We start from the raw sequence: 16,759 nt of genomic DNA on the forward strand, positions 1-16,759 counted from the left end.
ATGAAAATTCATTTATTTTTGAATGATTATTACTTTGAAGAATTAACACTTCCATTTTCGAATTTGATGTTGATGATAATTAATTAAACAGCTTTGATGAAGTTTAATTGAATAAACTAAAGGTATTTGATTTTGATGGAACTACATTACTGACTATTTACAGAATTGATATATTAAAAAAGTTACTTTGAAGAATTACTTTCGTTTTTGAATTTGATGCATAAATTTCTTACTTCTTGTGATGCCTATATTTTACAAGGACTGTAGAATATTATTTTAAGTTACTAATTTTGATATCATATCTTAACGTGAAATTCTATTCTTAACATAGTCTTATATGAAGATTTGTTTGACGATATATTTTACCATTTGTTTGAATCATATGTTCACAATTTCATTTATCATTTTTGAGTGTTTTAACATGATAGTTATTTGTGTAATATGCTAAGAAGAATTAATATTATTGTGAAGAATAAGAAAATTAAGAATATATTTTGGTATGCTAATTTCTGATAAATATTTAATACCAGATACATATTTGATGAAATCGAAACATACATATTTTGTGAATTTCATATTTGGTAAAAACAAAACTGATAAATAATGGCTACACTTAATGATTATCCCAACATTGCACAGTCATTAAAAACCGCCAGTACCAAGCATATCAAGCTTTTACATCGTTTACTTTTTGGCTCAGATGGTGATCGGCAGAATCGTGCTAGGTTACGCAATTTTTCTGGTTTTCCCAAACCATTTAACTTTGAAGAAACGAAACAAAAAATTATAAAAGAATTTTCTCTTGCGGAAGTAACTGCCATATGTAACTTACTATATTTAGAATTTTCCACCTATTGAAATAACGTAATTGATCCACCTATTGAATAATGAATATTGAAAACTGTGCTAACAATATTCTTACGAATCTAGCTGATGTATCCTTATTAAAATCAGATTCCGCTGACTACAGCGACCTTGAAGAAGACGCTTTGGTGCAAAGTTCACCCTCCACGCATAGCGTCGCCCAAACAGCCATTAATCACACTTCGGATGACTCTGTATGTAAACAAATGGAGGCAAAAATCTCTCTTGAAAGTGCGCCTGCAAATTTATTGGTATCAACTAACCCGCAAACACAGACTGTTCTGTTTCAATGTTTTGGCTTAAAGGACATTGTTGATTTGATCAAATCCTTTTCCTCTCGGGATAATTACAGGGTTGAAACTTTTATTTCAGACATTGATGACATTTTTAATCTCTATGAAATCACGAATCCTGTACACCAAGTAATTTTTGTTAAAAAACGTTTTACAGGTCCAGCTTTAACATTAATCAGATCAATTCGTGGAATTACTAATTGAGAACAATTAAAACACCATTTATTAGATTAATTTTTGGAAAAAATTAATAGCCTTCAATTACATAAAATAATGGAATCTCGTCACATGAAAACATCTGAAACTTTACAAGAATATTTTTTAGCTATGAGAGACCTCGCACACAAAGGTTCTATGGATGATTCTTCTTTGATTGAGTATGTGATACATGGTATTCCTGATTCATCAAACAACAAAATAATTTTATATGGTTGTAAATCCATTCCTGAATTTAAAGAAAAACTGAAGATTTATGAAAAACTCTTTAACAATTCAAAACATTTGAAGCAAAATACTCCAAAGAAATTTACAAATTCCTTTCCCAATGTTAAAATTGATGCTAAACGTATATCAGACACTCAACCAGTCTGTTATTCTTGTGGTTTAAAAGGTCACAAAAGCAATACTTGTCCTAATAAATCTAATGGCAAATTCTGTTATGGCTGCCAAAATTATGGTCACATTCCTTCCAACTGTCCCAAACGTTCTGGTAGTTCTACCACGGAATCTGCTCCTAATTGTTCTACATCTGATAGTACTGTAAATGCACTTTCTGCTCAAATTTTTTCTGAAAATCCTATGCATGTTGATATTCAACTTAAAGGAACTCAATTAACTGCTCTCTATGACACTGGTTCACAAGCAACACTTATTACGGAGAAAACATACCGCAAAATTGGTTCTCCACCATTACATCCTTCCAGAATTACATTCCCAGGACTTGGCCGAGACACAGTTCAAAGTATTGGATTCTTTCAGGACTACATTCAAATTGAAAACACTATTTTACCTGTTAAAATCCATGTAGTCAAAGACTATATGATTCCTCTTAATGCCATTATCGGAATAGACTTTTGCAACAAACTAAATTTACATTTGATAAAGATGGTATTCATTTATGCAACAATAATAATGATCAAATTTTTGTTAATGTTGCTAATGCTACTCATGATCACACATTTCCACCTGATCTTTCACACATCTCAAAATTGGAAATTCTCGAAGAAGTTCAACAGATCATTACTCCTCACCAACCACACGAAGTTAACACTGCTATGGAAGATTTTCAGAAAATAACAGAAAATGAAAATCAGTTGAAGGAAACAGTTAAGGAAAATGATAATGATGATGCACATGATGATACAGAATTGGATTTAGATGATTACACTTTGGATTTGGATGATTACGATGACAAAGATTATGCTGATAACAATCATGGAGCTCATGACGATGATGTTGATGAAGATGGTGATAACGCAGACGACGACATGCAACAACGCAGACAAGATCATGCTATTCATGATGACGACAATCATAACGCTAATGGTGCTGATGATGATGATGGCACTCATGAAGCTAATGATGATGATGATGTCGATAATGATCTAGACGTGCAAAATAATGAAGAAACTGTGAAAAATAAACTGAATCAATTTGAACAAGCATGTGCTAATCAAGCAAATGAGAAAACACCTGCTAAAAGTGCAGAAATTACCAAAGAACAGAAAAATAATCCAAGGAAACTACTTGTCTCTGGCATTCCAGTTGAAGCTTTCGAGGCAAAAAAGAATGATGAAATATTTGGAAGAAAAATTACTGTTTCATACATTTTATCTGCTTCAAGCTTAAAGAAACGCAAGAAAAGAGCTTGGAAATATAAACGAAGAAAATTTAAACGAACTTCAAAGACAATGAAATTGCAGACACAGCATGATGATGAAAAAGCTGCATTATGCATTGAAGCTCAACGGAACCTCCTCCGTTTACAGCAAGCACATATACGACAGTATAAGAAACGTCGCAAACCTGCCCGCAAATATAAACTTTGACACCAAATGCCAATCCAGCCTGAACTGAAACTTCCACTTGGATTTCTTCGACTTGAACTGAAACTTGAACTTCATCCCAAATTTTTCGGTCTTTATGTGAAAGTTCATCCCTCTCATTATTACGAAGTACGAAAGATCCGCCATGAAGACACCATTATGATGTCAACCTGTACTGATAAGATGAACTGGTGGTGCACAAAGCTAACATTTGCCACCTGGACATTGATTTTTTTTCACTTTCTCTGCTTTTTTTTTTTTTTTTTTTCTTTTCAGATCAACCCCCAGGCGATGATGCCCGGCAAGGCAGAATGGCCGTGTGGTAATTCGCTCCTATAACTCATCCTCCTTTCCCTAAATCTGGCAACAGCGACAGCGGTGAGATACTTCTTCAAGCTGCGTGAGGAAATGGACAGACTTGCATTCCGATGAGGTTGTTCGAACACGGTGATGGATGCAGCTGAACTATGCCATTCGACGATGTTAATTTACGATGTGATTCCGTTTCATGATGAATAGACTTTTCATCTCACTTCCTTTCACACTGTAAATACCATAATCATGTTTATTCTTTCATCATTAAATACCCTTAAAATGCTACTGCCTTCCTCTATTTTAATCCTAACCTCATCCTACATACATATGTTGTATGACACAATGTGTAATTTAACATAAGGGTACTTATATTTTAGCTGAGCATAAAACATGATTTTGAGATGCTTAAAATAAGAAATGTTATACATTGCTGAATGCAATATTATTCAAAGAAAATATACTATCAAATATTAATTTTATCCTTTGCATTATAATTTTTCAATAAGAACAAAGCTCTGTACCAGCATGCAGAGCTGGGTATGTGAGGGAGTGAGGTGAGGTTTGTGAGGTAATTCGCTCAAGTGAACAACTAGAAAAAGGTCCTAAATTAGTTCAGGATACTTAAAAATTCATTTTAAAAAAGAAATTACAATTGTTAAGTATCAATTTTGGAACACATCAAGATGCACCAAAAGAATTTTGTGTCATAAATAATTCAGCTAAATTGATTTTGTTTCATTAAAAGCAAGAAAAGTTAAATTACAAAAAAGCTTGAAAATTAGTGCATTTTTTAATACACTGCTGGCCATTAAACCTGCAACAACATGAAGGAAAGGAAACATAAAAAGTATATTTATTGTACATAAACAGTTTTTCTTATTCAAAAGTTAAAACTTCAGCAACTGAATGTAATTAATAAATACAAAACACTGACTGCCGTTAACTACCTAGACACAAACAAGTAAATTTGAATCATGAAATATGAATTCCAGTAATTAATATGCAATCTTCTGTCATATCTATAATGGCTGAGACGTATTAAAAATACTTTTAATGCAATAAAAAATTGTTCCATTCACAGGGTTGCCACTCAAACAGGAGAAAGAAATTTTCTGACTTTTTGTGGCTTACCAGATTGTTTTAAGAATCTGCATAAGTATATCTGCCTATAATAACTAATAATAAATAAATTTATAAGGAAGAAGCCACATTAAATGATATTGTTCCGAAATGTAAAGGCGTGGTAAGATAGCTTCCCCGCGAAGCAGTTTTAGTGTTGCCATAAAAATGGCATAGGAAGGCAGTGTTGCCACATTTGGCGAGAAATCGCCCATTTGGCGACAAAATTATCAATATACCATGGACGGTTGGAGAACCTTCTGGAACGAATTCTTACCAGTTTAGCCCAGAATGTTCTCGAACACAAGCCGAAAGCTATATAAACTCTGCTGGTCCGCACTCAGTGTGCGTCTCTCATCGAGTGAGTGTGTCTCATCTAGCGAGTCAATCCCTGCGGAGGTGATCGCGTTGACAGCCAGCCAGCGAGTGTCGAGTGGGTCATTGAGTGTACCGAAAGAGTCTCATAGAGTATCGCTGTTAGTGCATCGTTGAGAGAGCGGGTTGAGCTCTGGAAAGGACTGAACCGAGAGTCGGGAGCTGTGCTCTGTGTGTCGTCGAGTGCATCGCCAGTTGTAGCCTGGAGAGTCTTGAGAGTACGTGGAGTTCCAAGAATGACCAAGCAAAGTCGGGAGCTGTACTCCGGAAAGCAGAGTCGAGTGCTTTGCAGGAAGCTGTCTCCGTGATAGCCTGATAACCTGAAGGCGGCGTCGCTGATTGTGTCAGAGTGTTTATAGTAGTTCATCGTCGACTATAAAAAGTGATTTTGAAGCTATCTGATTAATACTGGCTAATAAAGTGTGTTTCTCGATACTTCAGTAGTGTCGTCATTATTCACTCCAAATCCATACAAACCCCGTATGAACGTGAAGGAAGAAAATAACGTAAAAACTGGTGTCAGAAGAAAAGAGAAAATGCACAATCATGGAGCTCATGACGATGATGTTGATGAAGATGGTGATAACGCAGACGACGACATGCAACAACGCAGACAAGATCATGCTATTCATGATGACGACAATCATAACGCTAATGGTGCTGATGATGATGATGGCACTCATGAAGCTAATGATGATGATGATGTCGATAATGATCTAGACGTGCAAAATAATGAAGAAACTGTGAAAAATAAACTGAATCAATTTGAACAAGCATGTGCTAATCAAGCAAACGAGAAAACACCTGCTAAAAGTGCAGAAATTACCAAAGAACAGAAAAATAATCCAAGGAAACTACTTGTCTCTGGCATTCCAGTTGAAGCTTTCGAGGCAAAAAAGAATGATGAAATATTTGGAAGAAAAATTACTGTTTCATACATTTTATCTGCTTCAAGCTTAAAGAAACGCAAGAAAAGAGCTTGGAAATATAAACGAAGAAAATTTAAACGAACTTCAAAGACAATGAAATTGCAGACACAGCATGATGATGAAAAAGCTGCATTATGCATTGAAGATCAACGGAACCTCCTCCGTTTACAGCAAGCACATATACGACATATATAATAACATTAAAATAAAGTTAACATTAAAATAAATTATATAATATTTTAATGTTATAATAATATAAAATAAAATATATAATATTTTAATGTTATTCATTATATAATATTTAATAACATTAAAATAAATTATATAATGAATAACATTAAAATAAAGTTAATTACTTGAAGATTAAAAACTGAATTACAATATTCAATGATATTTTAGCAAACATAATTATATTAAATGGTTAGCCTAGATGACTGATTACTATTTTTTTACTTTACTGCAAAATGAAAAATAAGGCATTTGTTAAAAAGAAAAAAAAAATGTTTAAGAGATTTTGTGGTAAAATCGTAGTATATGGTACAGCCTTGGCACGATTTTGAAAACTGTTGCCAATACTAAAATGACCTGTTAATTGCTCATCATAATGCCACCAAATTCCCTGTGTAACATATAATAGGGTTAAACTTATTTTGTTTTATATGAGAATGGGCAGGTATTTTCTTTCGCTCAACAAGCACTGCATATGCGCATGGGAATCTCTCGATTCTCGAGGTTACTGAAAACCAAAGTTGCTGGAAACTTGCTTTGCCTTTCTAAAAGACAATCTGATTGGAGTGCGGAAATTGGCTTTACACCAGCTGCTCGAATGATGCTCACATGATACATAATTCAGCAAGAAATTGATTGCTTCCAACGTTGGCATAAAAATTGCTTTTTTGGGGGAATCACTATTTGACATTCCCTGACCTTTCCAAATTTTGACTAAAATATTTAAATTCCCTGACTTTTTTTTTTTTTTTTTTTTTTTTTGTCAATTTCCCAATTCCCCGACTTTCAGGTTTTCCAGATAGCGTGGCAACCTTGCATTCACATAAGTCAGCATCCAGATAGCAAAAGGTGCATAAGTACTTTTACTAAAATTTCAATAATATATGTAGAGAATTTCTTTTATGATATCCTAGTAAGGACATCTCTTAACAAATCAGACACCTTTATAAACAGTTTAATTGGCATGAACATTTATGGGAATATTAGCATGTAAGAATTAAAACATAAAATAGATTATATTAATTTTATATTTTAATTGAGATATAAAGTAATTATGAAAAACTGGTGGTATTTTCATATTAGTGCAACTACCTTAGTGTAGTTTGACAATTTTTTATAGAAGAAAAGAATGACTTCTAATTACACTAAACATTTATAATATATATAAATATTATTCAATATTATCATTGTGCACGTTATAATTTGTCTCAAAATTTAATGAACAAACCTACTTACAAATATTATTTTTTTCCCTTGCAGAAATTTCATAGCAACCCCTTTAAGAATAGATTCACAGCAAGTGTTTCTTTTTGGTGATTTTACAAAAATATACTGTATTCTTGCAGAAATGACACTATAAATTTCTTCTGCACCAGACAAATCCCACTAATAATATGTTAATTCGAATTTAAGATATATCATATAACTGTTTTCAATCAAAATTGTAAAAAAAAAATGTGACATTGATTGCTAAAACTAATAAACTATTATATCCATGGTTGCCTAAAGAACTGTTGCACGAATTTGGTGCATTCTGAAAATTTGATAACTTCTACTTATGGTGGTTGCACTTATAAGTATGTATTGATCTAACAAACTGAAAGATGAAAATATGTGTAGAAAAGACATGTGCAAATATTAAATCATTACTCTCTACTTCTAACACAACAATACAGTCAAAAATAAATTTAAAAAAAAAAATTCTATCAAGATGTAGGAGGAAAAATTTCACATCTTAGAATGAAATTCTTAAACTGTTTTAAATATTCATATTTATGCTACCTTAAGTAACTTAAAAATTTACTGAAGAAATGTAATACTACCAAAAAAAAAAAAAAAAAAAAAAAAGAAAGAAAGAAAGAGAGAGAAAGAAAGAAAATACAAAACAAAAATCATGAAAAGCTTCAATTATGAACAAATTGTAACTCTTTCAAAAAATGCAACATTGACCCCAACCCATTAAAAAATACACTTGGTTTCTCTATCACCTACATCAAATTTGCATGCTTAAATATATGTCCTATTTTATATTCTGTTTCCTGTGTTTAGAACCTATTTATTTAGCATAAAAAGACAGTATTGTAATTTAAATCTTTTATTTCTTACATTTAGCAACAAATATAGAAAAAAAAAGTTTACGTATAAACTTAAAATAAGCTGTATATCTACATGTCTATTTTCTCTATTAACAAATAGAAGTTTTAATAAAGCAAAGTTTCACAACTTTCATAGCAAGTTTTAAAATAAAATTATTTTATTTCAAAATAAAATTACGTTAAAATACTGTTTATTTTAATATACCTCAGTCCTTATTTTAAGTTTATTCCAAAATACCAACGGACAATATAACAGTAATAAATAATTAAATATGTTTAATGATAAGTTTTTTCTTGTAAAAATGAAATTTATAGCTTCTCCTATAGAAGAAATTTCTAAATATTTATACTAATAATGGTTTCATCAGAAGCAATACAATGACTACTCAGATTGCCATAAGAAGCAATAATGATGATTTAATAATAGTAGACATTACACTAAATGGGTAAATCATATAAAACTGTAATCAAAGTTTAATCTTTGTTTGTAAATAATTTTGTTTGTTTTCACAGTTATTTAGTTGGCAACTTTGATTTATTACCTAATTTGGTATTTTTCAGCTCATAAAAATATTTAGTGAGTTATCATTTTGTGTATAGCTAACACATGAGTAGTAAATGAGCTAATCCATTATATTGCAACTGTTTATGAGTTTAGATAATGATGTAGTATGCGATCTACCGTTAGTTAGTTATTTTTTAGATGGTGCCACTAAAATGCTGCTCTCAAATATGAAAATAAATAGAAATAATTTTAAATACATAATAGAAAATGCCATTAATTTAATAACCTAAGGAATTGTCATAAATTTAAATTCCTTCTAATTTTACAATACGTAAGCACGATTGTTACTTCTGCAGAGACTTCGCGACAATGATGATTTGAGGTATTTCTGCATTGCCAAAAATGAGCGGTGATCAATGCACATGTGCAAGAGGCAAATGGTTAAAAATCATTAACTGGTTTTTTGTACCTCCACTGCATCAATATAGTGATTATTCACTATAAAACATTCATTATGCTTACTATTTTTCATTTTCCATTAATGCAAAAGAAGCTGTAGTCAATATCTGAGACATTATTAGTAGCAATTGCTACATTGTGGACACAACAAAGAGTCTGTAAAAATTAATTTCCCATTATGTTTATATATGCTGTTGTTTTTTAATAACAAAATTGTATTACAAACATTGTAACAAAATTGTAACAAAATAATAATAAAATTGTATTAAATTAAAAAACACATACAATTTTCTGCTATGTTTAATAATTAGTAACATTTTTTGATATCTTTTTATATGTTGTTATTTTAAAAACACTGCTTATATAATTTTACTGGATACAGAGTGAATCTGAAAAAGTGGGCAAAACTTTACGGGATGGCAGAACACAGCTCTACAAGCAATATATGTCATAGAAAGTCTGCGTAGAACACAGAAGGTGAGTTGCTAGATTGCATTGTAAATGGTATAAAAAGGGTTGGCGCTCATGCCCAATGGCATTTTCTACTCTGGGTTACCGAGAGGATGGCTGGTTATATGAACTACAAAATATTTAGAGTGATGGATTGGTTGGGGTTGTTCTATAGCTTGGCCACCAAGATGCCCAGATCTCTCATGTTTGGACTTTTTTCTGTGAGGCCATATGGAAAGCCTAATCTATGATTCCCCCTTGAAACCAATATGGACCTAGTGGGTAGGATCGCCATTGTTGCCAGCAATAATCGGGAAATGTCCAGTGTCTTCGCAAATATGCGTCAGTCGCTGTTACATAGGTATGAAGCCTGCATTACAGCTGACAGAATGTCTTTTGAACAATTTCTTTGGGCATGTACATCAATTATATTGCTGTTAATAAAATTTTTTTGAAGTATCTCTTCTCAATCTTGCATTAATTCTTTAAATGTGACAGTGAAAAACTACCCCCTTTTAGTTTCTCACCGCTTGCGTTCTGATCATACATTCTATGACGAATATTGCTTGTCTAGCTGTGTTCTATTACCCCATAAAGTTTTGCACACTTTTTCAGATTCACCCTGTATAATAATAATAATTAATGTATATATTACATAAATTCTGTTGAATTATGCAATCATTTAAAATTATTGAAAAATTCTATAAAATACTATAATAATTGTAAATTTATATTAAATTCCTTCTATATGTATACATTAAATAACTTTTATTGCACAGATATTGAATGAATTGCTGTTTACCACAGTCAGTTTTGAAATAACATGGAAACATTTGCAGTGTGGTATTTCAAATTCAATAATAGTTTCGTAAAATAAAAAATTCAGTAGCTTTTATATTTAAGTAGGTTAAGTTTTATTAGTCAAAGAATTTAAAAAATGAGATATAAATTAATTAGCCAAATTTTATTTCTGAAATTAAAGCAAATAAATTTTCAGTTTGAATTACCTCAATAAATACTGTATCATGGAAATATGATGCACTCAACCAATCTGTAATAGAAGTGCCACTATAGTATGTCAAATTTTCAAACATTTCCTATGAATGAAAGAAATAAAATCAATAAACTAGTTCCAGTTCCAAATATGCACATCTATCATTTATATAGTATATTTATAAAATTATCTTATGTTTCCCACGTAAAATTTATATAACACAGTAAAATTATTTTACTGCTTGTATCACATATGTAGAAATATGCAAAAGCTAAGTAATTCATCAGTTCCATTGTTATACATATGAGAAAATTAATGCTTGAAAAATATGATGTGTTAGATCTCTCAAGCATCAAACTAAATACTTTAAAGTTAATGACATTGTGCCAACATCTAAAGTAAAAATTATGTCACATGTGTTAATTAAATTTGATTTCACGAAGAGGACAAATTAATAATTAAGGTAAATAAGATACAGAATACAGGATACGAAACAATCTAAGCAGTTATCGTATTATATGAAAAAAAAAAAAAAGCTATAAAAACCTTGTGCTTGGCTATAAATGCTTGACCACCAGGTGAATTGACCACATTTTCTTCTTCTACTGAAGCTCTGGGACAGTAACTCTCAGTTTCAAGATACTATGGAAGGAAAAACTTTATTAAACAACTAAACTACAAATATAAGAAAAAAAAATGTACCAATACTAAAAAAAATACAATTAATGTAAAAAATACTGTATCAAAGCAACCTTTCATTAAAAATATAACTAATCATAAAAAAACTTTAAAATTTGAAAAATGTAAATATGTGTATAACATTTTAAATATATTATGGATACCACAACATATATTTAAAAAATTTGCAGAAGTGAAATAAAATGTTTTATCACTAAAAATATATTTCAATTTAATTTTTCTAAATATAATAAAATCCAATAAAACAAATGAGAATTCTTGAATTTAGTAGTAGAAAAGTTTTGGTACTTTCCAATTATCTGCACTCTCCTCCGAAAAGTCACCAAAGAGTAGGTGACTAATTTTTCACCAAACTAATGCGTTAAAGGCAACAGCTATTTTGAAAATAGTGGCATACTATGAATTGCATATAAAGAATAATGAATCAATAAAAAAGCAAGAAACATCTGTAATAAAACACTTGCATTTCTGAAGAAATTCTTATGTAATTTTTTTCACTATTGTTCTTCCTGAAGGGGGGGTATTGCACAAATTCAGTATTACCCAAAACATTTTGGCCTAAGAAATTTAATTGATTATGAAGTACAACTTCAAGAAATGTAAATTTTTACATTCTCTACTGCTAGGTAAAGGGTCATATTTCTGAATAAATGAAATGCTTTTTCATCAGCTGAAAAACTCCACTGTCCCATTATGATTCCTTACATTAACTAAAAAAAATCAATGTTGCCCACCAGTGGCTGAGTGGTTAAGCCCACTGAAGACTGGAAGTTCAACCAGAATTAAATTCCAGGCAAACAGGGTGGCTGTATGGCTAATTTTCATAGTTTCCCCCATGTGTAACACAAATACAAGCCAGTTTCCCTTAGAAAGTCTTCATGAAAGAATCCTTTTCCTTAGGCAGATAGACCTTGTGTGCTTTGCCATATTCAAATAATATAACCTAAGCTGCCTATTTTGGCAACAAAGTACAATGCCTTGTGAATATTTTTCAGGGAAAAGTGTAAATAATGAGAAAGCACCAAAATTTTCATGCATTCTAAATGGTGCACAGCTATAGTGAAACAAGTCGCAAAAGTAAGCCAAGTGTCTCAGTATAGTATCATATGTTTAAATGCATACTAAATATTACATCATCTGAGGTTTGCTCTAAAATGTTCCTTAATTTTTCAGATGAAAGAACATATTTTTATAACTATCTTTTCTAAGACATATCAAAAATAATACCCACACAAGAAAGAAATTCCTTTTAAACCTTGCTTACCTTTTTCAGTTCACTCATTTAACAACATGATTTTACATTATACTCTAAATTATTTTTCAAAAATATATTTAAGACTAAAAGAAGGATTTCAAAATTCTTGAAAATTATTCTGCAAGCTCTTGTAATTCAGAGATCACATTTATTTGCAACAGTTTATCAATTATATTCCTTTTGTATAAAAAATAATCATTTTGAACAAGTTCAGTATTATAAACAGCACTACCAAACATGTGAAAAAAGATATATCTAATTTATTGGTTTGATAAATCTAAATAAATGTCAGATATAACTCATGATATTTTACTCTTGAAAATTTTCTTTACAGAGATTAATATGCTGCAAAATAATTTCTTTGGGTGTAAATAGCTTCATCAGCTTCCATGGTGAGAGATATGCAATAAATGTACAAGAAAGTTTAAAACGGGTTTGTTTTCGCTTTGTCTTTTCAGATCCAGCCAAACAGTATGATAATATGTAGTATTACCATGATTCTTTTGGTTTAGGTACAGTTCATTTTACTATAATATGAAGTGTAAACATGTATTTCATTGAAGTAAATTAAAATTTTTCTATAAGAAACATTCAGAGATTATTTAGAAATATAATATTGGAGGAAACACTATTATAAGAAACCCCCTTTTTTTTACTTGCAGAAAAGTCTTTAATCCGGACTCGTCGGGACTTCGGCGATTTAAGATTAGGGTTTTTTCCGGATTATAGATCTTCAATTTAAATCTGGTAAGATGGCATGCAGAAATTATAAAATTAAAAATATGAAACTAATTTAAGAAATAAAGAACAATTATAATCTAAAGGGTATCAAAATTTACAAAAAAAAAAAAAAAAAAAGCTTAATATATATTTGTTTACTTTATTAAACATTTCTTTCAATGTAAGTTGTTAAGTTGCTTCATTTTTTGTGCTAATACTTTCTCTTTAATTCTATCAACAGATATAATTTCTTGTTCAGTTTTACTGTCCAAGTCCTGTAATTGCTGTGTCAAGAATACCGACTAACTTGTCAATCGAAATTTTTCCATTTTCAATAACCTCTCTGTCACTTTCTTCACTATCGGAAGCAGTACATCAAAACATGCATTCACTTTGCAGATCCTTTGGCAGCTCCAGAACCAAAAACTCTTTCTGACATAATTGAAAGTTCAAGCTTACTTTTTATAAAATTTCTCTAACAGTCTGCAAAAAATAATAAGCCGAATCCAATTAGAAGATTAAGGAACAATGCAATCTGCAACATTAACTGAAGTAGATAATTAGATAATTTTAGCCTAGCTTATACCGTCCTTTATACATTAAATGCACATGCGTAAACGCATATGCACATGCATAAAGGTATTATGCGCATGCGTAAACACATATGCGCACGTGCAGAAAGTTTGTAGCTTTGAGGTCCGGATTATAGATCATTCCGGATTATGGACGTCCGGATTAAAGACTTTGTACTGTATTATTATGTAAAAAAACTGTATAAATACAGTGTGATGGAACATCTCCAAGATAATTCTACAGATCTGCTACTTTAGCAAGAAAATGTGCTGTCACCATTATTTTATTTAATCAGTTTTCTACTTACTGAGTCATCAGATATTGAATAATCATTAGATATTTCTTTATAGTTTTAAAAATATGATATTATAAAGATTATTAATAAACTACAAAGTCAAAATGTCTTAGCAAGCTAAAAACATTCATACTTTATCTTCAGATTTTGGAATGTATGAAATGGAAATTGGTTGCCATTTTAGATGTTTATCAAATTGCCATTTTGAACTAGGAGCATAGAAAGAAGCAAGGTTCGTTTCAGCACTTTTTATACATCGATCATTGGCTGAACTTATCACATCTATCTGAAATATATATTCGAAATATATTAGAAGATTTACAAAATACAATACAATCTTAAAATTTTAGTTAATATTGAATATTCAGTTAATATAAGAGATAATTTTCATTAATCCAATTTCATGTAAATTATTCAAAAAGCGATTGCCCAGTAAAAAAGTAAAACATTTTTATTTCCCTAAATAATACATTTTTATAAATAAAGATAAATATAATAAAATAAGGAAATAGGTACTGTTTTGTTATCAAGACCGTGTGAAGAAATGTATGTATGGATGTGTTCATGTATGCATATACACTGCGCCCCTCCCCCCCCAAAAAAGGGACAATTCTATATCTCCTATTCTAGTGGGCTGATTGACGAAATTTAAATTGCATTCTTCATGTCTCGTAAGTGTGACTTAGGATATATACGAGGGTTGGAACTTTAATAGTGGCAACTATTTATTTACAAGGAATTCAAAAGTGATTCATGTCACCATGTTTTACAGTCCTTCAATATAGTCCCCAGCATTGTGTACAACCCATTTCCAACGATGTGGAAGTCGCAGAATACCTGTAGCAGCACCTGTTTTGTTGATAGTTTGAATGGACCGGTCTACTGCCGCAAGAATCTCAGCAACAGTTTGGAAGCGAGTGCCACGAAGTGGTTCCTTCATCTTAGGAATTAAGTCATAGTCACAAGGGCTTAGATCTGGGGAGTATGGTGGATGGTAAAGCACTTCCCAGCCCCATTGCTTGAACAAATCAGTCACAGCTTGCGCTGCATGCGGCCGAGCATTGTCATGCAAAATGAGAGGAGCGTTCTGCAGAAAGTGTCGCTGTTTTTTTCTCAAAGCTGGTCAGAGATTGTGCTCCAAAAATGAGCAGTAATACTGCGCAGTGACGGTCTGCTGTGGGAAATTGGTATGCGTTAGGATGACACCATCACAGTTGTACACGAGAATCACCATAACTTTCACATTGCTGGGGTTCTGACGAAATTTCGAATGTCATGGTGACCCGTGATGACGTCTTTCGTTTGATTGGTGTTTCAGTTCTGGCTGGTATGATCGAGCCCAAGTCTCATCCAGCGTAATGATACGGCATAAAAAAGCATCTCCTTCGCGCTCATAGTGCTCCAGGTGGGTTCGGGCAGCATCGTATCGTAGCCATTTCTGCATTTCTGTCAACTGATGTGGAACCCATCGTGAAGCAATTTTTCTCATGGACAGGCCTTCCTTCAGAATGTGCAGCACAGATGTATGCGCTAATCCTGTTTGTCTGGCCAGCTGACGAATCGTTTGTTGGCGATCACTGTCCATTAGTGCGGCAACAGCTTGCACGTCTGCAATGCTGACACTCGGATGACCTGGCCGCAGCATGTCTGCCCCGTTTTGGCGTCCTTCATTGAATGCTTTCACCCATCTTGATACTGTTTTGTAAGGCAATGCAGATTCCCCGCAAGCCTCTTGAAGCCCTTGATGACTGTTGTGCTGTACGACCTCTGGCACATTCAATTTTTATCCAACATCATTGTTCTTGTTTTGAAAACATCCTGACAACACTTACTTTAGACCGCGAGCTAATACAAGGATCTGTTCCTCGCTTCACTTCGCATGCGCGTGACGTAGGCAGGACGAGTCTTTTTGCTGAGAGGTAAGGTAGGTATGTAGTTTACGTGTGGTATACGCGATATTCTTTGGTTTTGTTGCATAGTGTTTTTTCAGCTGTGTTGCCACTATTAAAGTTCCAACCCTCGTATTAGATTTATATATAGCTCTATTCTAACATAGTTATTTTGACACAAAATCAGACTTTTTCTGATATAACATACCGCTTTTTTTCCATGTTTCGATTCTATGACTCAAATTATGCCAGACTGCCAAGTTTTGTATAAATCGTACGATTAGTTTTTAAAAAATTAGCTCTTCAATGTTAATTGTATTCGGCATATATTTATTAATATCTCTTTTTTTTTTATTAAACTTCTTTGATTTTTTTCCTTTCACATTTTGAAATATAGGTTCATTCCAAATAAAATTCACCCATTTTTTGTGTTTTATTTTTAAAATTTCTATTTTTAAATAATTTTTATAATAAATTTTTCAAAAAAAATTTTGAATTATAACCTATAAAATTTTTACCATCATTTTACAGTAGGTGTTTTTCTAAGCATACCTGCAAAAAAATTTACACAAATTTACATATTTTCGTGTTTTGAAATTGGGCTTCTTTTTTTTTTTTTTTTTTTTTAAGCGATAATAACACCAAATGTGGTTTAT

General features: G+C 31.8%; 1 protein-coding gene across 5 annotated transcripts in view; it reads right to left on the reverse strand.

Moving 5' to 3' along the window:
* Positions 1-16,759, reverse strand: part of LOC118199896 (prostatic acid phosphatase-like) — a 78,202-nt gene that overhangs the window by 38,589 nt on the left and 22,854 nt on the right. For all 5 annotated transcript variants that reach the window (XM_035371759.2, XM_035371761.2, XM_035371762.2 and 2 more), the window contains exons 4-6: positions 14,348-14,500; positions 11,219-11,314; positions 10,686-10,775 (exon numbers count right to left, since the gene is read on the reverse strand). In XM_035371759.2, coding sequence (XP_035227650.2) covers positions 10,686-10,775; positions 11,219-11,314; positions 14,348-14,500 — 339 coding nt within the window. The remainder of the gene's footprint in view (positions 1-10,685; positions 10,776-11,218; positions 11,315-14,347; positions 14,501-16,759) is intronic.

The sequence above is a fragment of the Stegodyphus dumicola genome, chromosome 7, assembly GCF_044657685.1.
Source record: "Stegodyphus dumicola isolate Sdum_Otavi_A_Nest chromosome 7, ASM4465768v1".
In the NCBI taxonomy this organism is placed as follows: domain Eukaryota; kingdom Metazoa; phylum Arthropoda; class Arachnida; order Araneae; family Eresidae; genus Stegodyphus; species Stegodyphus dumicola.